Raw genomic sequence first — 25,952 nt, 5'->3', positions numbered from 1 at the left:
CGAGCCACGCGTACTGGGAGGCGGTGAGCCACACAGAGCAGGACAGGGATGAGGCGACAATGTACACCCGGCTTATACTCGAGTCATTAAGTTTAGCCAGTTTTCCGTGGCAAAATTAGGGGGCCTCGGCTTATACTCGGGTCAGCTTATACTCAAGTATATACGGTAAAAATAATGTTTCAAAAATTATCCCTCCTAGTAATTTGTGATCACGCTGATCATTCCGTGCAGATTACTGACTTAAACTGACAGTGTCGCTGTTAGACCAGGGTCAGACTTGCATGTGCAATGCGAGAAACTCGTGAAACACCTTGGGTGAAGTGTTAAAACATGCCCTTCACCTTCATAGAAGTAATTAAAACATTATTTTATCACCAGTAACTTTTTTACTCTTCTGATCTGGTACGTTCACACATTTTTTTTTTTTTTTGAAAGAGTCAAAAATGATAAGTTTTCAAGTGGAAATCACTTGAGGAAACAGTCCTTCTTTGGGAGATATTGGAGGCATTTTTTTAAGTGTTTTGGTAGAATTTTTGAATTGTTTTGATAGAATAGTTTTTCCTGAAGTATTTTTGCAGCACTCCTATTTTAAAGTTCTTAATTTTGAGCAGAACCCAACAGAAACCAGTTCACAGAAGTGACATGCACTTTCTTCTTTCCCACCAGGTGGAAAAATAAACATAAAACATTAAATAAATGAACAGTTGAGTTGTTTTGAAAATAGAAAATGATAGGAAGAAGCTTTCAAGTTTCTTTAGACCAAATTTTCAGGTGTTTTTCAGAGTTGAGTCACTTCACCCCAAAAAAAATCCACCAAAAGCTCAGTGTGAACATATTCTTAACTTCCCTAGTTAATGCTAATATTATCCACTAATACATATTTCCTTAACATTAGATTTCAGGACGTTCATGTGTTTACAAATGAAAATAATTTATCCTGGTGCCCACTTCTAGCAGCAATGACATGCTGCCACTCATTGATCATTTTGGATGGGAAAATTCAAGGAGATCCTATGGACCTGAAAATGTTTGAAGGCACAAACTGGGTAATGCTGCCATCTAATGGGAGAAAATGCAGTTTACAGAGATGTATTATTGCTACCATGAATGTATTGAAAAAAAATTAAAAACTATGGTCCCAATTCATCATTGTTGTTTCTCTAGATTCTCTGGGGTAATTTCTTTTTTTTTAGTGTCTTGTGTTTATTTTCTTCACCAACATTGCTTATCCATATGTTTTAATAGGATTGATGAAATCTGGCTTGTACCAAATGTCACACTAATTTTTGTGCAACCCACTCTAGTTCTCCAACCCCCGGAGTAAAGTTTTTCTAGAAATTTTCAATTGTTTTGCAACTTTTTAAATGATTTGTGACTTTTGATGGTAATAAAAATTACAAAAACAGGATACAGACAAAAGAAAGAACATTTTTGATTTTGCACCAAATTCATGAACCACGTGCTATTTTGAAGAATTTGATGCAAAACACTTCAGTGGGTATCGCAAGACAAGAAAATAAAGAGTGACTTAAATAATTGGACAAATACTTGCAATTTATTGAACACTAAAGAGTGAAATATTAATACATTGTTTAAGTTAAAGCAAAATCACAGCAAATACGTGAGCAATAAGATAAGCTAAGATGAGAAACTATTACATCCGCAAAACTATTTATTTTTCACAGAGAAAAGTACATAAAAATATATGGTCTTTAGCATACTGTACACATGTAATCGTCTGAACTCCGCTGTGAAGACATAGCTCCTATGGACTTCCCCTTTCTATAAACATTTTTAAAGTGAACACATGTTAAAAGCTCCTTGACTAGGGATGAGAGAATGCAAACGATAAAGTTCAAAATTCAAAGTGGACACTTAGCATCTGGTCCCAAACCCCGAACATGGAATTCTTACTGAACGTCCATGTTACTGGGTTCAACAGCCTAATAAAGCTTGTTGAAAGGCTGCAGTGGTGTTAATCAACAAACTTTAGTGGATATTGGCACTTTCCCAGCATAATAAAACCAGCTCCCATCTGCTTGCTTTCCCTTGACTGGTTATTAAAACAGGGTGGACTCTACGTCATTTTTGTCATTATTTTTTTTTATTAGTAAATGCAGTAAAATACAGATGCAAGGCACTGCTCCACCCCTTCACTTGGACCTCTTCCTCCTGATTCAAGATTATTATTTTTTATCTTTTTATTAAATGTTAATTTAAGTAATTTCCCTATACACCATTGTTTGCAGGGTAATTGTCCTGCTCTTCCCCCATTTTGCTTCCTTTTGCAACCCCCTAGCCCTTACTATGACCTTTTTACAGCCATTTTTCAGCACCAAAGTACGAATTCTCATTGCTTATATGAAAAATATTCAGAATTGAGAGTCCGCAGTGGATGATACCTTTTAATGGCTAACTGAAAAGATGGTAAATTGCAAGCTTTCGAGACTACTCAGGTCTCTTTATCAGGCATTGACTAATACAAAATCTGAAGAATCACATATTTATGCACAATACAGCACAGAAAAAATGCAATAGATAAGCAAGTGACGTGAAGCAGAACAATCATTATGGGGGAGTGATAGACAGTTAGGCCAGGTTCACATCGCATTATGGCAGTTCATTTAACGGATGCATTGCAAAGCGGCATTAACGCATCCGTTAATATACCCATAGACTGCCATAACCTAGCGCATCGCTGACGCATGTCAAATTCGGAATACATTAGTGAAGTCCCTTTATGCTGTGACGGACCCTCAGACGCAGTCTACCACATTCGAGGGTCCATCACGGCTAGCACAGAACGAGCAGATGTGCTAACGTGATCGCACAAATGTGATCAAAAGAATACTAGCATAGCGCAGTCCGTTTAATGCATCCGTTGAACGGACTGCCATAACGTGATGTGAACCGGACCTTATGGCCATAAATATTGGAACGGTTTATAGATGAGTGAAAGTTTTACTGTCCTCTGTTTGGGCACTGGTAATGTGTTGTGATGCCCCTCACAAGGTCTTAGGAGCAAATTCCTTAATTGATGTAAAAAAGACATAAATCCATGTGACACATTCATTCCTGCATTGAGTGTGTTAAAGGTCATCATGAGTTTGCACTCCCAGACTCTTTTGTCTCTCTGAGATGTGAAGTTACCTTTCAATACCAGTAATTTCATGTGTATGGTACTGTGATCAGGCATACAAAAATGTTTTGCCACAGGCAGATTCATTCTTTTTTCTCTTATTGTGTGGAGATGAAAATTCATCCTTGTTCTAAGCTTTTGCCCTGTCTCCCCCAAATACAGACCCCCAGTTGGACATTTAGAACAAATAATTAAGTACACCACATTAGATGTGTTGCAGCTGAAAGTACCTGGGATCTTGTAGTCCTGATGTGAATTGGGAATCTTTATCTTGTCCGTGGTCATTATAAATGACAGGTTTTTATTTTTTCTGGTTGCAAGGAATGGTTCCTGCAGCTGTTGGAGAGGACAGGGAGCTTCTGACAATGATGCTTCTTAGATTTGGGGGATGCCTAAAACACAGTAGTGGGGAGTCTAGAAAAATGGATTGTAATCGGACATCTTTTTGTAGTAAAGGTTGTAATTTCCATGCAGTTCCCCTTAGCACTTCCAGATTTGGATTGTAGGTGACTACTAGAGGTACCCGCTTATTTTCTTCTCTAGTTTTATAATGTAGCAGTGATTCCTTGACATTCTGGTGGCTCTTGTAATTTGGTTTTGAATTGTTCTTGGATGGTAGCCCTAATTCAAAAAGGTCTTTTTGAGGTGACCAAGGTGTTCATCTCTATCTATGGGGTTGGAACATATACAATTGTATCTGTTGGCTTGGTTGTAGACAATAGAGTTCTTTATGTGTTTTAGATGGAAGCTGTCCCATTTATGGTATGTTGGATGGTCTGATACAGGAATGTCTCTATTTCATTGTTCTTTAGCTTAATGATGGTGTCCAAAAAGTTAATCTCAATGCTGGAGTAGTTGAGTGTTAAGTTGATAGTGGGATGAAATTGATTAAACTGTTGGTGGAGCATCTTTAGCTGTGGTTCAGACTCCGTCCATTAACTTACATGGTATTCGAGTCTGGAGTCAGGTTCAGGTGAAGTTCTAGTACGCAAACCAAACTTTGAATTAAAGCTCGACTGAACCCGACAAACCCAAACTTCAATGGGTCTGCTCATCCCTATCCTTGATCAAAATTAAATTAATTTAGGGAAGGGAATGTTCAGTTATTTCTGAATATATGAAGCATGTGTATAATTTTCTGCAAACCCTATTTAGATGAATAAAACTAAGAAATTTCTTAGAAGCAGAAATTTGGCAAACCAATCCTATATATCTATATCTCTTTTCACAAACATTTCCATCGATTAAATATCTAACATTTTGTTGAATTCTTTTATAGGACATTGACCAGTCCTATCAAATAGACGGTAATGAAAATATGTTACGAAAACACCATCTTATTGTAAAGCCGCGAATGCAGTCTGATACAGTAAGTACAATTATGTAATAATACCAATTAATAATTTAGAATTATTTTTGGATTTTCTTTATCTATAGTTTTCAATGTATCTATTGCATAAACATTTTAATGATCAGATGCTAAAAGTCACGGCTAGAGTTTATATTAAGATATTTCAAATGGCTGAGCTAAAGGGAATCTACAGATAGCATGTAACCTGTGGGGTATTGTCAGAGGGTTCTTACAGGCTCTTCTGACAAATAAGAAAAAATCAAATGGCAAATGATGAGTGTAAGTGTTATGAGGGTGTGGGTAATGCTACAAATATTGCATTGTGACCAGGAGACTAACGTGGTTAGCCATTTATTTTTTAGTTTAATAAGTTTTTTTAAAAGGAAGCTGTGTGGAACGGTGTGCTAACAAACAGGCGGTACTTCACAAGGAAGGAAAACATGCAATAAATATGATCAAATGCCACAAAATAACAATCCCAAAATATCTTTGTCTACATCCTGGGCCGGTCGCTAATGGGTCACTCCGGATAGTACATTTGAGTGCGTATTTTCAGCCTTCACCAGATAGGCTATCTTCACATTTTCTAGGTGGGCAAGTGGGTTGTTGTTAGTGCACACATGAATGTCTGACCCTGAGAGATACTCCACAAACTCCTCAGTCATGGCCCACAATGGCTCTGACAATTCCAGTTTGAATGAGCTGTAATTTTTGGGATACTTCTCCGTGTCCTGTAGGGATCAACTGGCACAGCTCCCTGACTGTAAAGACCCCCATCTATGTATAACACAAATGGTTGAGAGAAGTCTGCATAGACCAACATAGGACCATTTGTCAATGCAGGCTTTAGTGCCTGGAAGGCCTCTTCTTACCACTGCCCCCACTGGATTGGCCAACTCTTGGGATCCCCTGCTTTCACCCCAGAAGTTCATGCAATGATGCCCCAGTCTTCATAAATTCCTTGATGAATCTTCTATAACACCCTGACAAACCCAGGAATGCTTTTAATTTTTTCAGTGTCATGAGCATAAGCCACTTCTGCATGGCAGCCACTTTTATCGATTTTCGGGCAGACACCTTCACTTTAAACCCCAGGTGCTGTATTTCCATCTGGGACAGGTGACACTTTTGAGGATTTATTTTCAGTCCATGTAGTCCATGTAAGGATGGAATCTCAGACCATGAATGCATTCAACTACCCATAGTCCACACAGAACCTCAGAGTCATGTCCTTCTTCTGACCTAACACAATGGGCGCAACCCAAGAGCTCTGACTTTTTCGTATCACCCCATTCTATAACATATGGGCAAACAGATCCTTCACTTCCAGATACATTTCAGGCTGAATTTGATGATACCTTTTCACTATGGGGGCCGCACTTCCTAAAGGGATCTCATGCTGGATGGTTTCTGTAAATCCAAAGTAGTCATTATGATGGGTGATCACTTCCTGTCCCACTTGCCTAGAGGAAAACTTGGATACATCTTCTTCCTTCTGCTCCAAGATATCACATTCATCTCTCACTTTGTATTCACTTTTCTTCCCATCTACAGACACCCCTATTATCTGGTAGAATACGCTTTTACATTGTTGTCGTGTCACACACCTTCAGTTCCTTCCTTGCCAGCTGTCAACCAGGTATTGTCCAATTTTCTTCAGAGCATCCCCAATGTCATGACTGATACATTTCCTATGGGGATAAAAAAGGATATTTACAACTCTATTTACATGCAGTCATTCATTAAGCAACTATTGTCATCAAGAATGTCTCGGAACTAATAACTTCACCGTCATCACTCCTTCAGCAATATGAAGCACCATAAAGTTCCGTATCGATGAGTCACTTGGCACACCCGGCATGCTGGCCGCCTCTGTTTCCAGAAACACACCCCTAATCCCCTCTCTGTAACAGACGACAGCACTGGGGGTTGAAGACCACACGAATGTCCCACTTATGCAGCTCAGTCACTTCTCCAGGTTCTGGCCCTGCTCACACTACTCAAAACTCCAAACAATCTTTGCAGCATGTATTAATGCGATATACTTCATTCATCTATTGCATTCATCCCTTTAAAGCCTGAACCCTCATCTCACTCTATGCAGCATGTATTAATGGTATATACTTCATTCATCTGCTCTCTTTAATCCGTCTGTAGCCTGCATCACATTCCGATGTATGTAAATGTATTCAATGTTACATATATTTCATTTATCTGTTGAGACTGTAAGGTCATCTCACTTACTTTTACATTTTATGATCCATGTTGAGCTGCAAGATTGTTTGCTTCTTTGTGCATTTTATTTTCTCCTACTGTCTTAAGATAGTTGATTGATTGGTAACAAGTTAAATTAGAGTTAGAATTAACACATACTTCTCTAGATATCTGGTCATAGCCAATGGGATGCACTTGTGAAGGGGACACTTGTGCAGATTTTATCAAAGTGCCATTTTTAAAAGTGCCAGGGCAATTAAACATGGCAGTTTAAAAAGTGACAGGGCTGTTAAACATGGGAGTTGGGCAGGGCAGGAGAAAAGTAAGACATGCAAGACACTCAAATAAACCTGTTTCTAGGTCATCTGAATTGCAAAAAGCATTCACCATATGCAGTTGTGCCATTTATGTTCTGGCTGCTGCAATCACTCACACCTTTCTCAAACTCTGTACACACCATCCATATCAACCCCTTTCTCCTCTCTTCTCACATGTACAGCTCTCTATTGAACTGCATAGATCCATTCACTCCCACCATACAACACAAGAGACACTCTTTAATAATAATCTTAATTTTTATATAGCGCTAACATATTCCGCAGTGCTTTACAGTTTGCACACATTATCATCACTGTCCCCGATGGGGCTCACAATCTAAATTCCCTATCAGAATGTCTTTGGAATGTGGGAGGAAACCAGAGTACCCAGAGGAAACCCACACAAACACAGGGAGAACATACAAACTCCTTGCAGATGTTGTCCTTGGTGGGATTCGAACCTGCAGTGCTATCCACTAAGCCACTGTGCTGCCCACAAATCATTCGCTCCCACAAATCATTCGCTCTTACAAATCATTCAACCAACTGCTCACTCTCTCTATTCTCCTTCTAGTCACAGGAGATATCTTTCATAATCCTGGTCCTTCTTGTAGTAAGAAGACAAAAAGACTAATTGCTCCCTTGCTACACTCAGAAACCCAGTGACTCTCATTAATATTCCTTGCATGCCTTCTGTATCTTTTAATTGTGCCCGTTGGAACACATGGTCAACATGTAACTCTATTACATCCATGACATTTTCCTTTCAAATACTCTTACTGAAATCTGGATCCAGCAGTCGGACACCACCGCCACTGCTGCTCTCATATGGTGGCCTACATTTTTCTCATACTCTCAGACATGACAACAGATCAGGTGGAGGTGGTGATCTGCTCCTCTCAACAAAATGTACTTTTCAGGCCATCCCCCAGTAGCCTCCATTATCTTCCCTTCTTTTGAGGTCCTCACTGTCAGACTCTATCAGCCCTTCTCCCTGTGAGTGGCGGCTGTGTATTGCCCTCTGAGCGCCTTTAGTCAGTTCCTGGATCATTTTGCCACCTGGCTTCCAAATTTTTTATCATATGACATCCTCTCTCTCATCATGTGGGACTTTAATATCCTCATTTGTGATCCCATCTCCCCATCTGCCTTCCACGTTTTATCGCTAACTTTCTCCTTCAGCTTTTCACGCTTACCAATTCTCCTACACATGAAGACGGAAATACGCTGGCCCTGGTCTTCTCCTGGCTCTGCTCAGTATATGACTTTACTCACTCGCTCTTCCACTCTCTGATCACAACCTTCTTTCATTCTCTGTCAACTGTCACCCCACTGAGGATACCCCCACTTTCCACACTATTAGAAATATAAGTGACTTTAACATGCAGACACTTACGAAGAATTTACAGTTATCATTGGCCTCAATCTCCTCCCTCTCATGTCCTGAGTCTGCACTGAAACATTATATTGAAACACTGCAATGTGCCCTAGATGAATCTGCACTGCATACTCATAGAACAACCCTGGCACACTGCAAACACATTTTCTCCAGTGGTGCTCCAGGCTCACCAAACATCTGTGGAGAAAATCCAATCTGGAAGAAGACTTCATCCATTTTAAATTCATGCTTAAAACATACAAATCCATCCTTCACCTCTTCAAATAAGCCTACTTCAACAACTTCATAATCTCAATATTCAGTACTCCTTAATGACTCTTTGAAAGTTATCACTCTCTCCTCAGTCCAAAAGTGCAGGCCCACACCATCAACTTCACCGTTGATGATCTGGCCATTATTTCAAAGACAAAATTAACCATCTCCGACAGGAAATTTTCTCTCGATCCTCTAATGTTATGCATTCTTCTCCCCCTGCACTGCATACAGCTCACTTTCTGTCTTTTAAGCAGTCACTGAAGAAGAAGTGAACAGGCTCCTTGAATCTTCTCACCCTATTACCTGCAGCAGTGACCCTATTGTCTTACATCTCCTCCCTCCTCCTTGTGTTTTGAAACTGTAAAGCGCTGCGGAATATGTTGGCGCTATATAAATAAAGATTATTATTATTATAATTATTATCCTCCAGTCCCTTTCACTGGCTGCTACCACTCACCTAATTAAAATATTTTATTTTTCTCTCTCATCGAGTAGTTTTCCCTCCTCATTTAAACATGCCAGCATACATCCATTACTTAAAAAACATAACTAGACCAGAGCAGCGCTCCAATTTTTCCTTCATCTCTAAACTCCTGGAATGCTTAGTCCACTCCTGTCTAATCCGCTATCTCTCAGATCAGTTTCTTCTTGACCCTTTACAATTTGATTTCTATACTTCACACTCTACTAACTTCTCTAATGATCTACTAACAGCCAAAATGTAAGAGTCACTACTAGAGATGAGCAACTTTGCCTTTTTTAGGGTAGAGTTGGGTGTCATGAAACCCAACTTTCTCAAAATTCGAGTTGAACGAAATCGGCCGACTAAAGGGAAAAGTCGTGAAACACGAAATCCAATGCAAGTCAATGGGGAGAAAAGTCGGCAGTGAGTGGAGGACTGTAAACACACCTGGCATGAAATTTAACCCTAGAGGCGGCGAAATCTCTCTCTCTTCTCTCTCTCCCTCTCCCTCTCTCTCTCCCACTCCCACTTCAGCTACACTCCCACTACGCTACACTCCGCTTCTCTCTTTGGCTGAAAAAACTCCCGTGCAAGCATTTGGCGAAACCCGACTTTGGCGCTTGGGTCGCCGACCGCATAGCCGACTTGCAAAAATACTCTGCAGTAAAATATATGACAGTAATCAGCAAGTGCTGGATAACAAATACAGGGTATTTAGTCGATACTTTTTTTGCAAAAAAAATGTATACCAAGCTGCTTCACGCGTCAAGGTAACCTGTATTGAAGCAGTCCCTATCTAATGTAATTAAAACCTGAACATCTGAACAGTGTCTAAAATGAACAGGATTCGGACAGGCGCTTTTTAGTATGGGCTTGTGGTGCAAGACAGCTCTTTTGTGCATGCCACACAAGAGAGGGGTGGGGTCTCTCAAACCATGCTAGGCAAGGAAAAAACAGATTAAAAACACATGTGACATGCACAATGTGAACAAGTCGGTAAGACACATACCCTGTATTTGTTATCCAGCACTTGCTGATTACTGTCATATATTTTACTGCAGAGTATTTTTGCAAATCTGTTTTCTTGTTGTGTCTCAGTCAGTGGGTGGTGTGAACGTTGTCTTACCGACTTGCTGCTAGACTGCTTCAATACGGGTTACCTTGACGCAGTGAAGCAGCTTGGTATACACTTTTTTTGCAAAAAAACGCATCGACTAAATTCCCTGTATTTGTTATCCAGCACTTACTGATTACTTTACTGTCATATATTTTACTGCAGAGTATTTTTGCAAATCTGTCTTCTTGTTGTGTCTCAGTCAGTGGGTGGTGTGAACGTTGTCTTACCGACTTGTTCACATTGTGCATGTCACATGTGTTTTTAATCTGCATAGCCGACTTCACACTGTGGTCGGGTTTCGTTTCATGAAACCCGACTTTGGCGAAAGTCAGCGACTTTTGAATCTGACCGACCTGTTTCGCTCAACTCTAGTCACTACTCCATGCTGATTCTCCTGGATCTCTCTGCAGCATTCAACACTGTGGATCACCAGCTCCTCCTGACTATGCTCCGCCTCAATAACACCATTCTCTCCTTGTTCTTTCTGACCACTCCTTCACTGTATCTTTTGCTGGATCCACTTGCTCTCTTATTGCCCTTACTGTCAAGGTTCCTCAAGGTTTCTTCCAAGGAACCCTCCTTTTTCCTTATACACTGCCCCGATTGGACAAACAAGCAGTATATTTGGTTTTCAAGACCATCTCTGTGCTGATAACACTCAATGATACACATCGTCTCCTGACATCACTCTTGCATTACTACAAAATACCAATGATTATCTTTCTGCTGTCTATAACATTTTGTCCTCCTGCTGCCTAAAACTGAATCTGTCAAAAACTGAACTTGTATTTCCTCCCTCCACTATCCTACCTATGCCCAATATTTCCATTTCCATGTATGGATCCATCATTACTCCCCAGCAACATGCCCGCTGTCTTGGTGTCATATTTGATTCAGATCTTTTCTTCACTCCCCACATCCGATCATTTGTCCACTCATGTCATTTGCACCTCAAAAACATCTCTAGAATTGAACCATTTCTTACCTTTGACTTGGCAAAAACTCTTACTGTAGCTTTTATTCATTCTCATCTGGACTATTGCAACTCTCTAATAATCAGTATCCCTCCTACTAAAAACTCTCCTTTCCTATCCATCCTGAATGCAACAGCCAGGATCATATTCATTTCCAACGACTACACTGATGATTCTACCCTGTACTAGTCACTGCACTGGTTACCCATCCAATATAGAGTTAAATATAAACTTATCATGCTCACCCTCAAAGAGCACCATGGTTTAGCACCACCATTCATCTCCTGCCTCGTCTCAGTCTACCACTCTACCTGTGCCCTGCATTCTGCTAATGACCTAATACTAACATCCTCAACAATCCGAACCTCCCATTCCTGTTTCCAAGATTTTTCGTGTGCGGCACCTATTATTTGGAATGCACTAGCAAGGACAATTTGATTAATTGCCAATACCCACAGTTTTAAACATGGCCTGCAAATGCATTTCTTCACATATCTAACTATCCCTGTTTTGCCAAAAACAGAATTTTCTTCAAAATCATGATCCTCATAGCATCAGTTCACACATCGTCCATACACTTTATAGCCTTCTGTGTTTGTATTGTACACATATTGGCTGTTGACCGGTGCATGCAGTGTTATAGGTGTACCCCATTTATTATATTATGGCTGTACCATAAAATATAAGCACATTTTATCATTCACCTTTCGTGTCTCCCCTATTTCCTTTAGATTGGAAGCTAGCGAGCAAGGCCCTCCTTTTTTTGGTATCTGAGTTGTGTGCTATTCTGCAATGTCTAAAATGTAAAGTGCTGCAAAATATGTTGGCAGTATAAAAATAATAATGATTATTATTAATATTATTACCTCTGGTCTTCAGTCAGGTTTGGTCTCTCAGTTCTTCACTCTATTCTGGTTTCTCAGTTTTTAACCTAAGTCTGGTCTCTCAGGTCTTCAATCAGGTCTGGTAGTTCGGGACTTCACTGGGTTCTGGTCTCTCGTAATGGTGGCTATAAGCCAACTATGCTGCTCACATATCCATCCTGCTACAGGTCCAGGCGCCAACTCCTCTTCTCTGCCTTATTCAGCTTTTTATCATTTTAACTGCGCCACAGCTGTCACCTGACCTGGTGTCTCCCCTAATCTTTTCTCTCAGGGAACGTGTACTTTGTTCTTTAGTTCCTACTAGAGTAATTCTCTCTGCTTTCTCTTTTCTTATCATCTTTAGTCAGCAGATGGTTCACTTCAGTCAGCAGAGGTTCCCTTGCAGACACTCGATTGAAGCATTACTGTATTTGTCTCCTCACTCATTCATCCCCTTATACACTAAATTTGAATTATTACAAATTCTGAATTTTAACAGAACTTTGTCCTATTAAATGGTAAAAAAATAAAGTAAAAACTACAAGTAAGTGTTTTGAATATTGCTGTTTCTTTTCTTCAAATTGTTGTGCCTTTTAGAGTTATGCTCTTTGTATAATTCTACCCAGAGAATCGGAATCTGAAGATTAAATTGATGGATGGACATATAGATAGTATTAATGCAAAGGACAGGCTATTTTTGCTTTTGAGATCATTTCTATACCTGTATATTAAAGGTAACCTGTCGCCTGAAAAAATGCTATTAACCTGCAGATATGGGTTTAATCTGCAAGTTAATACCATTGCCAACCTCCCCCAGCTCTGGCACTTAGACCCATGATGTTGGGAGAAAATTAACTTTATTCTCCTGGCAGCCTTCTGGTTTCAGTCACAGCAGTGGTGCGGGTTCAGTCATTGCTCTGTGCATAGAGAGCCCCTGGCACTGGCTGACAGCTGGATCAGCATGAGGGCCAGCTGTCAGTCAGTGTGGAGGGCGCAGTTACATCCACCGCTCTCTATACACAGCAGTGACAGAACCGGCGCCACCCATGTGACTGAAACTAAAACACTGCCTGTTAGCTTCCTCCCAGTGGCATGGGTCTAATTGACTTTGCCAGGAAGAGATAAAAATACTATTAAACTGCAGATTGACCCCACATCTGCAGGTTAAGTGTATTTTCAAGTGACCTTTAAATCTGTTTTGTTTTACATTTTAATGATTTTTAATATCTGTTGATAGACTACAGTGGATGGAGTTATCATATTACAACAATTTCCATTTTCCTCAAGCCTACAGCGTATGACTGTTATATCACAAGTTATAGGAGGTGAAGAACACTTAGTTTTCATGAAGGGAGCACCAGAAATGGTAAAAAACTTTTGCACTCCTGAATCAGGTAATGGCTTTACGACATAAAATACTTACTTGGGTATAGTCACACATATCTAAATTAGAAGCTGTGAAAAATAGATGATCCAATTGGCCTACACTAGAGTTGAGCGACTTTTGGTTTTTTAGGGTCGAGTTTCGTTTCGTGAAACCCGACTTTTCCAAAAGTCGGGTCGAGCAAGATCGTCCGATTATAGGGAAAAGTCAGGGTCGTCCCGAAACACGAAACCCAATGTAAGTCAATGGGGAATAAAAGTCGGCAGTGAGAGGAGGACAGGAAACACACCTACAGTGCCCATTTGAATGCCAAAAGCATCAATTCTTCTTACTTAAGCTTGTCAACCTTAATTAACTTCATAATACAAGTTACGCACTGAAAAATGGGGGTTATTTGGCTAAAGTTGTGGGGGGGTAGGGCTGGCTGCAGGTTTTCATGTGCCCTGGGCGAAAGAGCGCCCCTTTAACACATACCACAACTCATCATGCTCCGATACGGCAGAGAAATAGCGGTATAGTACAATGAAAAATACTTCACTTTTTACATCTCATGATGAGGCCCATCTATTTCTCCATTCAGAATCATTGGTCCCATATAATGTTTGAAACAGTATATGATGAGCTCCACATAATGCTACAGTATATGTTGGTCCCCATGGATGAAGCTCCACTGTCTTATGGGCCCAAATAATGCTCCAAACATAATGGGCCCCATTTCTAATGCTCTAGTGTATAATGGGCCCTGTAAATGCTGCTCCAGTGTCTGATGTCCACCTTTGGAATGTTCCAGTTTATGGTGGGCCCCATCTATCATTCTCCAGAGTATAGTGCTCCCCAAAAATTGCTGTCCCAACATTGAAAACAATCAAATAAGTCTCCTCGCTAGGGAATCCCTGTACTTGTCTGGACTCCTCGTCGTCCCCATCTTCCATCTCACTGCACAGTATTTCAACCTTGCAAGTGCTGTGATCCTGAGCAAGCAGGGGGGGCCCACTCGTTGGCGACGGCACTGGCACAGGGCCCCTGATAGTACGGTGGTGTGTCTGATGGCGGGTGGGCCGAACCTGCACTTTCATCTGCAGCTTCCTCTTTGTCACCGTGTAAGATGGAACTGTATATGGGAAGGGTAACCTGAGTTTCATCAGTGTCAGATTCAGGCCGGGTAGCGTGCGAGGGGAATGTAGTGGTCTGGGTCAATGTACCAGCAGATTCATCGAGCAGTGGCTGGGCATCAGTGCACTTGTGTCGCCCCCAGGAGTACGGTCGCCACAGTGGAATTACCTTCCTCCTAGGGAGAGTGATGTCATGCTTGGGAGCAACGAAGGATCTCTCTAGCAGGTTAACTGATTGGGCGGCGTTATTCCCATGAGTCATGACCCTCCAAACAGCGTTCATGAAGGCAAAGTGTTTGTTTTACGTGGGCAGTATGGTTGCAAAGCTGAACCTTAAAGGAATGTCCAGAAGGGCACCACCAGGAGTGGAGCCTACTGCGTAATTTGACTCAACACGGGCAACCTCAACCATGCCAGCTACAGAACAGATGCACACATTGCAAGCTTAATTCCATTAACGAACGAGACTCCGTCATGCCCCGCGGTCCGAGTCCGGCTTACTAGAGGGACACGTGAGGCTCTGGCACATGAGATTGGCCAATAACTGGTGTGTCATGCCCTTACATGTCCGTGGCTGCATGTGCGCTACACTGAAAAGGCCAGCGTTTGTCGCTTACAGGTGCAGATAACCCGCTGAACAACGTTAGTGATGGGGATCTGTGATTACAATTATTACCCGCGAACGATGATTTCCCAGTAAGTGCAGGTCAACCGCAGTTCTGGAATTAGGCCTAGCCGTCATTCCTGAAAAAATTAAAAACTTACGTGTGCAAACCACAGGTGCTGTAGCTTGCTTAACAGCTCGCCAGCCGTTCTCATGCCCAGTATGGATTACACGTGATTGCACAAAGGTGAGAAAGGCTACCGTATCCCCAGATAACATGTATGGATAGCGTACACATTCAATATATATGTCTATACATCAGGAAGCAGGCTCAGACGGTGTTAGGCCCAGTATGGATTGCACGTGATTGCACAAAGGTTAGAAAGGGTACCGTATCCCCGGATAACATGTATGGATAGCGTACACATTCAAAATATATGTCTATACAGCAGGAGGCAGGCTCAGACGGTGTTAGGCCCAGTATGGATTGCACGTGATTGCACAAAGGTTAGAAAGGGTACCGTTTCCCCGGATAACATGTATGGATAGTGTACACATTCAAAATATATGTCTATACATCAGGAGGCAGGCTCAGATGGTGTTAGGCCTAGTATGGATTGCACGTGATTGCACAAAGGTTAGAAAGGGTACGGTATCCCCGGATAACATGTATGGATAGCGTACACATTCAAAATATATGTCTATACATCAGGAGGCAGGCTCAGACGGTGTTAGGCCCAGTATGGGTTGCACGTGATTGCACAAAGGTTAGAAAGGGTACCGTATCCCCGGATAACATGTATGGATAGCGTACACATTCAAAATATATGTCTATACATCAGGAGGCAGGCTCAGACGGTGTTAGGCCCAGTATGGATTGCACGTGATTGCACAAAGGTTAGAAAGGGTACCGTATCCCCGGATAACATGTATGGATAGCGTACACATTCAAAATATATGTCTATACATCAGGAGGCAGGCTCAGATGGTGTCAGGCACAGTATGGATTTTACGGCCCAGATTACACAGCGGAGGAGCAGGGAGAGGTAAAGATTGCAAATGCTGGGGCCCTGCCCAAGCAAGGGGGGCCCACTCGTGGGCGTTGGTACTGGCACTGGGCCCCTCATAGTACAGCGGTGTGTCTGACGGCGGGTGTGCACCACCACCATCAGAGACACTTGATTGCACTATGAGGGACCCTGTGCCAGTGCCCGCGCCCAAGAGTTGGCCTACCCACCTGTCCAGGGCAACGGCACTCGCACGGTGTCGTGCGCTAGGTGGTGACCCCGGCCATGGGGGGGGAGGCAGCACAGTAAGGGAGTTTTAGAAAGTAGCATATGTTGATGTTGGACATTCAGCTGATGCAAAAGGCGAAATAGTTGAAGTCCCAGGAAGAGGTGGACCAAAGCAAGCCATTTTTCTGTCACCCTATGTGTCATCAGGGGAAGGTGGGACAAAATCCTTGGAAACCCATGCATGGTTCATTTTAATGAAGGTTAGATCATCCACATTTTGGGTTGACAGACGGGGCCTTTTTTCTGTCAGGATTGATCCAGCTGCACTGAAGACTCTTTCCGATAGCACACTTGCAGCTGGGCAAGCGAGCTCCTGTAAGGCATATTGGGCCAATTCAGGCCAGGTGTCCAGTTTAGCGGCCCAATAGTCAAAGGGGAATGACCCGTGTGGGAGAACATCGATATGGGAGGAAAAGTAGTTTGTAACCATAGTTGACAACTGCTGTCTCCTGTCACTTTCCATCAATGCAGTATTACCAGTTGTGTGAGCGGTATTTGAAAAATCAGTCCACAACATTGTCATGAAACCCCTGTCTCCAATGCCACTTCTGCTGTGTGCACCACGAACACCTCTGCCAAGCTGCCCCCGGCCCGTACGGCTCGTGTGAGAACCATCACCGCTGCTGTGTGCTGGGAATGCCTCAAGCAACCGATTTACCAGAGTTGCTTGTTTGTTAGCCAATATTAGGTCAAGGTTCTCCTGTGGCATGATGTTTTGTAATTTGCCTTTATAGCGTGGATCCAGGATGCTGGCCAACCAGTAGTCGTCATCGTTCATCATTTTGGCAATGCGGGGGTCCCTTTTTAGGATCTGCAAGGCATAATCTGACATGTGGGCCAATGTTCCCGGTGTCAATGATGCACTGCGAGAGCTGGGTGGAGGAGCACTTTCTGGCAAATCCACATCCCTCCAGTCACGCACAAACCCTGTACCAGACCTTGCCACGCCAACATTTTCACTTGCCCCACGAGATGCATCCTCCTCCCCTAAGTAATCATCCCCATCATCATCCTCCTCCTCCTCTTCTTCCTCCACCTCGTCCAGGAGAGGTCCCTGAGCAGACAATGGCTGAATGTCATCAAGGATTCCCTCCTCCTCTTCCTCCTCATCAACATTGGCTGCAGACGCCTGCTCCTTAAGGTGCGTCAAAGTTTGCATGAGCAGACGCATAAGTGGGATGCTCATGCTTAGGATGGCGTTGTCTGCGCTTACCAGCCATGTGCATTCCTCAAAATACTGAAGGACTTTACAGAGGTCTTTCAGCTTCGACCACTGCACACCTGTCAACTCCATGTCTGCTCTCAAAGTGCCTGGCCATGTATCCTCCCACAAATGCATTATGGCCTGCCTCTGCTCGCACAGCCGCTCCACCATGTGCAGGGTGGAATTCCACCTTGTTGCAATGTCGATAATGAGGCGGTGGTTGGGAAGGTGGAGCAATCGCTGCAGCTTCTGCATACGAACGGAGTGTACAGGCGACCAGCGGATGTGCGCGCACAGTCTTCGCACCTTCTGGAGCAGGGCTGTTAACTCCGGATAATTTTTGAGGAAGCACTGCACCACCAGGTTCAAGGTGTGAGCCAAGCAAGGTATGTGGCTGAGTTTTGAAAGGGCTATGGCTGCCACAAAATTACGGCCGTTATCACTAACTACATTGCCTGCCTCAAGATGTACACTGCCCAGCCATGACTCAGTTTGTCGCTTCAAGTACTCGGCCAGCACCTCGGCGGTGTGTCTGTTGCCCAAACACATCATCTGCAACACAGCCTGCTGACGCTTTCCACTAGCTGCTCGATAGGGGGACACATCATGTGCAACAGTGGCAGCTGCAGATGGAGTGCTCGTACGACTGCGCTCTGTGGACGAGCTTTCGCTTCTGGAGGAGGAGGAGGAGGAGGAGGGTCGAACGCCTACAGCCAACTGTTTCCTATACCGTGGGCTAGGCAGCACTGTCTGACCACCGCTGTCCACTGTGGACCCTGCATCCACCACATTAACCCAGTGCGCAGTGATGGACACGTAACGGCCCTGGCCATGCCGACTGGACCATGCATCAGTTGTGAGGTGCACCTTTCCGCTCACTGACTGCTTGAGTGCATGGACAATGCGGTCTTACACATGATGGTGGAGGGCTGGGATGGCTTTGCGAGAGAAGAAGTGGCGACTGGGTAGGTCATAGCGTGGTACTGCATAGGCCATGAGTTCGCAGAAAGCTGTGCTTTCCACCAACCGAAAGGGCATCATCTCAAACGAGATTAGTTTGGCAATGTGGGCATTCAAACCCAGTGTACGCGGATGAGAGACTGAGTACTTTCTTGACCTACTCATAGTGTCTGGGAGGGTGAGCTGGACTTGAGAGCTGCATATGGTGGAAGTAGCGGTGGACAGGGCGGACTGAGAGAGGGTTGATGATGGAGTTGTTGTTCTTTCTGATGGCCTAGAATCAGTCTTTCGTTGATATAACAGTGGGATTCCCTGACTGCTGTGGCCTTGCAACGACACCTCAACATTTGCTGCTGTGCTAACCGGTGGGCTTACAGTGGGGGAAACAATGTAGCATTGCTGACTACTTTCGTTGTGATCAGTTGCACATGTGGCACCTGAGGTTTGGTGTTGTGTCCACGCTTGCAAGTGCATGCTGGTTAAATGTCTAAGCATGCAACTGGTATTCAAATTTTTCAGATTTTTCCCTCGGCTAAAGGTCTTTGCGCACTTCTTACAGATAACCTTGGCCTGATCATGAGGATTTTGTTCAAAAAAGTGCCACACTGCACTCTTCCTACTTTGGCAGACATTTTGCGGCCTAGCACGCTGTGATCTTTTGACCCTCTGGACAAGCTGTCCAGCAACTATTTTGATGTTTGGAACCTGTCTTTGGAGTGCTCCGGGCCTGCCAGATAACAGCTGTTGCGATGTCGATGTCTGCTGTGGATGCTCCTCATCTGAGCTATTGGAAGCAGCACCCTCTTCCCCCAATGGATGCCAATCTGGGTCAACAACTGGGTCATCCATCACCTCCTCTTCTATGTCATGTGCACCTTCCTCTGTGTCACCGTGTATGGTGGTATAGTGTGCGGGAAGGGGCACCTGAGTCTCATCAGGGTCAGAATCAGGCTCTGTACACTGCGAGGACAATGTAGTGCTCTGAGTGAATGTACCAGCAGAATCATCCATCAGCGGCTGTGCATCAGTGCACTCCATGTCAGATTCATCTTGGCCTGGGTAATTCACCATTTCACTTGATAATCCAGGCATGGTATGTGAAAACAGCTCCATGGAGTAATCAGTACTATGGCCTGCGTCATCCTTCAATCTTGGTTGGGGTGAAGGACACAAGGAAAGGTGTGGTTCATGAACATGAGCCTCCAATGACGACTCAGTGCTTTTACTTTTTACAACTGAAGAAGAGGAGGCGATAGAGCTGGAGGCTGAGTCAGCAATGTAAGACAAAACTTTTTCCTGATGCTCTGGCTTTAAAAGCGGTTTGCCAACTCCTAGAAAACTAAGCGTTCGAGGCCTTATGTAGCCAGACGATGACGCAGGCTCAACACCTCCTGCATTCGGTCCTATTTTGCTCTTGCCACTACCATCAGATCCACCACCAACACCATCATTACCAGCTGCCAACCCCCGCCCAATTCCACGGCCTCTTCCACCAGCCTTCCTCATTTTTGGTAGAAATGTAGACAAAATCCAACAAACTATATAGTAATGTAAAACAAGGTACAAGGTGTCTATAGGACAGGGGAGATTTTTAATTTCTGCACACACTTGTGGACACTGGACACTTTTGGATTGTGTGAGGCCCAATGAATATCTGAGCGCTATGTGACAGGCTCGATGGCACAGCTGTGAGCAAAGTGACTAGAGGATAAAGGAGATTTTGAATTTCTGCACACACTTGTGGACACTGGACACTTTTGGATTGTGTGAGGCCCAATGAATATCTGAGCGCTATGTGACAGGCTCGATGGCACAGCTGTGACCAAAGTGACGAGAGGATAAGGGAGATTTTGAATTTCTGCAGACACTTGTGGACACTGGACACTTTTGGATTGTGTGAGGCCCACTGATATCTGAGCGCTATGTGACAGGCTCGATGGCACAGCTGTGACCAAAGTGACTAGAGGATAAGGGAGATTTTGAATTTCTGCAGACACTTGTGGACACTGGACACTTTTGGATTGTGTGAGGCCCAATGAATATCTGAGCGCTATGTGACAGGCTCGATGGCACAGCTGTGACCAAAGTGACTAGAGGATAAAGGAGATTTTGAATTTCTGCACACACTTGTGGACACTGGACACTTTTGGATTGTGTGAGGCCCAATGAATATCTGAGCGCTATGTGACAGGCTCGATGGCACAGCTGTGACCAAAGTGACTAGAGGATAAAGGAGATTTTGAATTTCTGCACACACTTGTGGACACTGGACACTTTTGGATTGTGTGAGGCCCAATGAATATCTGAGCGCTATGTGACAGGCTCGATGGCACAGCTGTGACCAAAGTGACGAGAGGATAAGGGAGATTTTGAATTTCTGCAGACACTTGTGGACACTGGACACTTTTGGATTGTGTGAGGCCCACTGATATCTGAGTGCTATGTGACAGGCTCGATGGCACAGCTGTGACCAAAGTGACTAGAGGATAAGGGAGATTTTGAATTTCTGCAGACACTTGTGGACACTGGACACTTTTGGATTGTGTGAGGCCCAATGAATATCTGAGCGCTATGTGACAGGCTCGATGGCACAGCTGTGACCAAAGTGACTAGAGGATAAAGGAGATTTTGAATTTCTGCAGACACTTGTGGACACTGGACACTTTTGGATTGTGTGAGGCCCAATGAATATCTGAGCGCTATGTGACAGGCTCGATGGCACAGCTGTGACCAAAGTGACGAGAGGATAAGGGAGATTTTGAATTTCTGCAGACACTTGTGGACACTGGACACTTTTGGATTGTGTGAGGCCCACTGATATCTGAGCGCTATGTGACAGGCTCGATGGCACAGCTGTGACCAAAGTGACTAGAGGATAAGGGAGATTTTGAATTTCTGCAGACACTTGTGGACACTGGACACTTTTGGATTGTGTGAGGCCCAATGAATATCTGAGCGCTATGTGACAGGCTCGATGGCACAGCTGTGACCAAAGTGACTAGAGGATAAAGGAGATTTTGAATTTCTGCACACACTTGTGGACACTGGACACTTTTGGATTGTGTGAGGCCCAATGAATATCTGAGCGCTATGTGACAGGCTCGATGGCACAGCTGTGACCAAAGTGACGAGAGGATAAGGGAGATTTTGAATTTCTGCAGACACTTGTGGACACTGGACACTTTTGGATTGTGTGAGGCCCACTGATATCTGAGCGCTATGTGACAGGCTCGATGGCACAGCTGTGACCAAAGTGACTAGAGGATAAGGGAGATTTTGAATTTCTGCAGACACTTGTGGACACTGGACACTTTTGGATTGTGTGAGGCCCAATGAATATCTGAGCGCTATGTGACAGGCTCGATGGCACAGCTGTGACCAAAGTGACTAGAGGATAAAGGAGATTTTGAATTTCTGCACACACTTGTGGACACTGGACACTTTTGGATTGTGTGAGGCCCAATGAATATCTGAGCGCTATGTGACAGGCTCGATGGCACAGCTGTGACCAAAGTGACGAGAGGATAAGGGAGATTTTGAATTTCTGCAGACACTTGTGGACACTGGACACTTTTGGATTGTGTGAGGCCCACTGATATCTGAGCGCTATGTGACAGGCTTGATGGCACAGCTGTGACCAAAGTGACTAGAGGATAAGGGAGATTTTGAATTTCTGCAGACACTTGTGGACACTGGACACTTTTGGATTGTGTGAGGCCCACTGATATCTGAGCGCTATGTGACAGGCTCGATGGCACAGCTGTGACCAAAGTGACTAGAGGATAAGGGAGATTTTGAATTTCTGCAGACACTTGTGGACACTGGACACTTTTGGATTGTGTGAGGCCCACTGATATCTGAGCGCTATGTGACAGGCTCGATGGCACAGCTGTGACCAAAGTGACTAGAGGATAAGGGAGATTTTGAATTTCTGCAGACACTTGTGGACACTGGACACTTTTGGATTGTGTGAGGCCCAATGATATCTGAGCGCTATGTCACAGGCTCGATGGCACAGCTGTGACAAAAGTGACTAGAGGATAAGGGAGATTGGATTGCTTTTAAAAAAGCAGTTTGCAGAGCAGTGGGTAAACAGCAATGCCAGCCTGTCAGGAAGCCTTAAAAGGCAGCCCAACAACCAACACCACTGATACACCACAATATAGCCTCCCCTTGCACTGCACAGTGACTGGTGTGTTGTGCAGGCCAAATCGCTAGCAGCAGAAGCAGTTTTTTTTTCTTCTCAGCAGGACAAAAAAAAAAAATTGGGATTGCTTTTAAAAAAGCAGTTTGCGGAGCAGTGGGTAAACAGCAATGCAGGAATGTCAGGAAGCCTTAGAAGGCAGCCCAACAACCAACACCACTGATACACCACTATATAGCCTCCCCTTGCACTGCACAGTGACTGGTGTGTTGTACAGGCAAAATCGCTAGCAGCAGAAGCAGTTTTTGGTGTCTTCTTCCCTGCCTAATGCTCTCCCTACAAAATCAGCAGCAGCAGCAGCTCTCCCTATTCTGAGATCAGCATGAGTAACATGGCGGTCGGCGTGCACGCCCTTTTATACCCCCTGTGACGCCCCCCAAAGCAAGCCAATCACTTGCATGCCCTTCTGAAAGATGGTGGTGACCCTTGCCTATGTCATCACGTTGCCCACAGTGTCCTTGGATCCTGATTGGCTGAAAAAGAGCTCAAAACAAACTTTTGAAACGCGACTTTGGCGCGTAAGTCGCCGACCTCATCCTAGGGTCGGGTTTCGTTTCATGAAACCCGACTTTGCCAAAAGTCGGCGACTTTTGAATTTTTTCGACCCGTTTCGCTCAACGCTAGCCTACACTAGTGATGAGCGTTTATACTCGTTGCTCGGGTTTTCCCGAGCATGCTCGGGTGTCCTCCAAGTATTTTGGAGTGCTCGGAGATTTAGTTTGTGTCGACACAGCTGCATGATTTACAGCTGCTAGACAGCCTGAATACATGTGGGAATTCCCTAACAAACAGTCATTTCTCACATGTATATAGCCTGTCCAGCAGCCACAAATCATGTAGCTGCGTCGGCACAAACTAAATCTCCGAGCACGCCTGCTCAGGAAAACCTGAGCAATGAGTATACTCACTCATCACTAACACTGTGCAGCAAATTTCAGGGAAGTTCTTGTCCCCTGAGGAAATTTTATTGTATCTTATAGATTTTGATATGCTGAACATGAATATGTGCTTCAAAAGTCTGTATCAAGTAAGGTTTTTAACCCCTTCATGACCTGAGCTTTTTTCGATTTTTCGTTTTCGTTTTTCGCTCCCTTTCTTCCCAGAGCCATAACTTTTTTACTTTTCCATCAATATGGCTATGTGAGGGCTTATTTTTTGCAGGATGAGTTGTACTTTTCAACGATACCATTAATTTTACCATGTCATGTACTCAAAAACGGGAAAAAAATTCCAAGTGCGGTGAAATTGCAAAAAGTGCAATCCCACACTTGCTTTTTGTTTGGCTTTTTTGTTAGGTTCAGTAAATGCTGAAACTGTCCTGCCATTATCATTCTCCAGGTCATTACGAGTTCATAGACACCAAACATGTCTAGGTTTTCTTTTATCTATGTGGTGAAAAAAAATTACAAAGTTTGCTAAAAAAAAAAAAAATTGCACAATATTCCAAGACCTACAGCGTCTCCATTTTTCGTGATGTCAGGTTGGGTGTGGGCATAATTTTTGCGTGCCGAGCTGACGTTTTTAATAATACCACATTTGTGCAGATATGTTGATATTTGGTCTGTGGGCAAATAAAAATATGTTTTTAAATCATTGCATCACTTATTCTTGGAACTTTCTGTCGCAAGTAAGAAAGGGCTTCCGATTCTTTGTTCATTGCTTTGACAAAATTCTTCATAAGCCCAAATTTAATATGCAAAGGAGGGAGAAATATCTTTGCTGGATCAATGAGAGGATTATATTTAACATTCTTCTGTCCAGCAAACAGGTTTTCGCGGAGTGGCCAGTCCTTTCTGAAATAGTGCATTTCTCGTGCACGACTGTCCCACTCACAAATAAAACAACAATACTTGGTATATCCAAACTGCAGTCCAAGAAAAAGTGCAAAAACTTTTAGATCACCACATACAGTATGTTCGAGTTATAATTTCTATAATTAATGTGGGTCAACAGTAACTCCATATTCTCATACGTTTCTTTCAAGTGTACGGCATGTCCAATAGGTATAGAAGGATAGATATTTCCATTGTGTAGTAAAACAGCCTTCAGACTTAAAACTGATGAGTTAATGAACAGTCGCCATTTCTTCTGGTCATGTTTGCATCCAAGAGCACGAAACAACCCCAAGGGGGTTGATTAAGGTATTCTTGACAATGCGAAAAACAGAAACTCTTGTTCCTGGTAATAAGAGATTCCGTTCCTGTCACCTTGATCCCAATAATTCTGCTTGCCTCTTTGACAATTTCAAATTTTCTCACCAAGTCACTCAGATCAGCTTGACTGCACAGATGTGGATTAGATATAGAAGGATCAAAGTCTGGGTCTGCAGTAGTTTCATTTTCCACTGACAATGTTAGTTCATCTTCGTCGTCCTCCACCTATCCATGATTTGGGCAGCTTTGTAATACAAAGACTTTCATCGTGTTACACTGGTCTTATGACTCAAGGAAGCTTAGGATATTCTATTGATTTCTTGTTCTTTGCTGAATATCCTGTTACATTTGTAAGGCAGAAGTAGCAATCTGTTACATGATCTCTCTCTTCTCTCCATATTATTGGGACAGCTAACGGCATTGAAGGTCGTGTTCCATTCAGCCATGCTCTAAGTATGTCAGTATTGTCTTTTGATTCCTCCTCTGCCCAGGAGATGTGGTATGTTCCGTACACGGTCAGCCGAATGATTCACTGCGCCTGCGTGGAATTCACACAATAAGTGCTTGCATATGTGTAGATCAGCGATTTATGTTATTTCAGTGGAAAATTCAGAATATACTGTTTCAGAAAAAGTTCACATATGAGTTTTTAGAATTATAGCAGAATATTATAATGTTTCCTATCATTTCTCAAAATCCTTATGTGATAAGAAAAATCTGAAGTCATTTCTGAAATCAGCATGAAAAAATCTAACAGGAACACTCAAAATTGTCCAAGGGAAAAAACCTTGGTAACACAGGGTAATCAACAAATTAAACATAATGCCTGTACATATAGTTACTTGAATCTTAGATCTTACATCTGTTATTGATGAATGTCCACATCATACTGTTTTGTGTCCCTTTAAAACAATACAGGGAACAAGGCAAAAAATGGCAACATA

The 25,952-nt window shown here is 43.3% G+C and overlaps 1 protein-coding gene across 1 annotated transcript in view; it reads left to right on the top strand.

The window, feature by feature from the left end:
* The window catches only part of LOC141092484 (probable cation-transporting ATPase 13A4), a 374,510-nt gene that overhangs the window by 242,829 nt on the left and 105,729 nt on the right, over positions 1-25,952 (top strand). Inside the window, exons 14-16 of the mRNA XM_073578655.1 lie at positions 896-1,046; positions 4,419-4,508; positions 13,330-13,486. Of these exons, the coding sequence (XP_073434756.1) occupies positions 896-1,046; positions 4,419-4,508; positions 13,330-13,486 (398 nt within the window). The remainder of the gene's footprint in view (positions 1-895; positions 1,047-4,418; positions 4,509-13,329; positions 13,487-25,952) is intronic.

Source organism: Dendrobates tinctorius, unplaced genomic scaffold (assembly GCF_039654945.1).
Source record: "Dendrobates tinctorius isolate UK_male_01 unplaced genomic scaffold, ASM3965494v1 ptg000060l, whole genome shotgun sequence".
In the NCBI taxonomy this organism is placed as follows: domain Eukaryota; kingdom Metazoa; phylum Chordata; class Amphibia; order Anura; family Dendrobatidae; genus Dendrobates; species Dendrobates tinctorius.
Note: the sequence above shows the minus strand (reverse complement) of the source record. Positions and strands in the feature narration are given on the sequence as shown.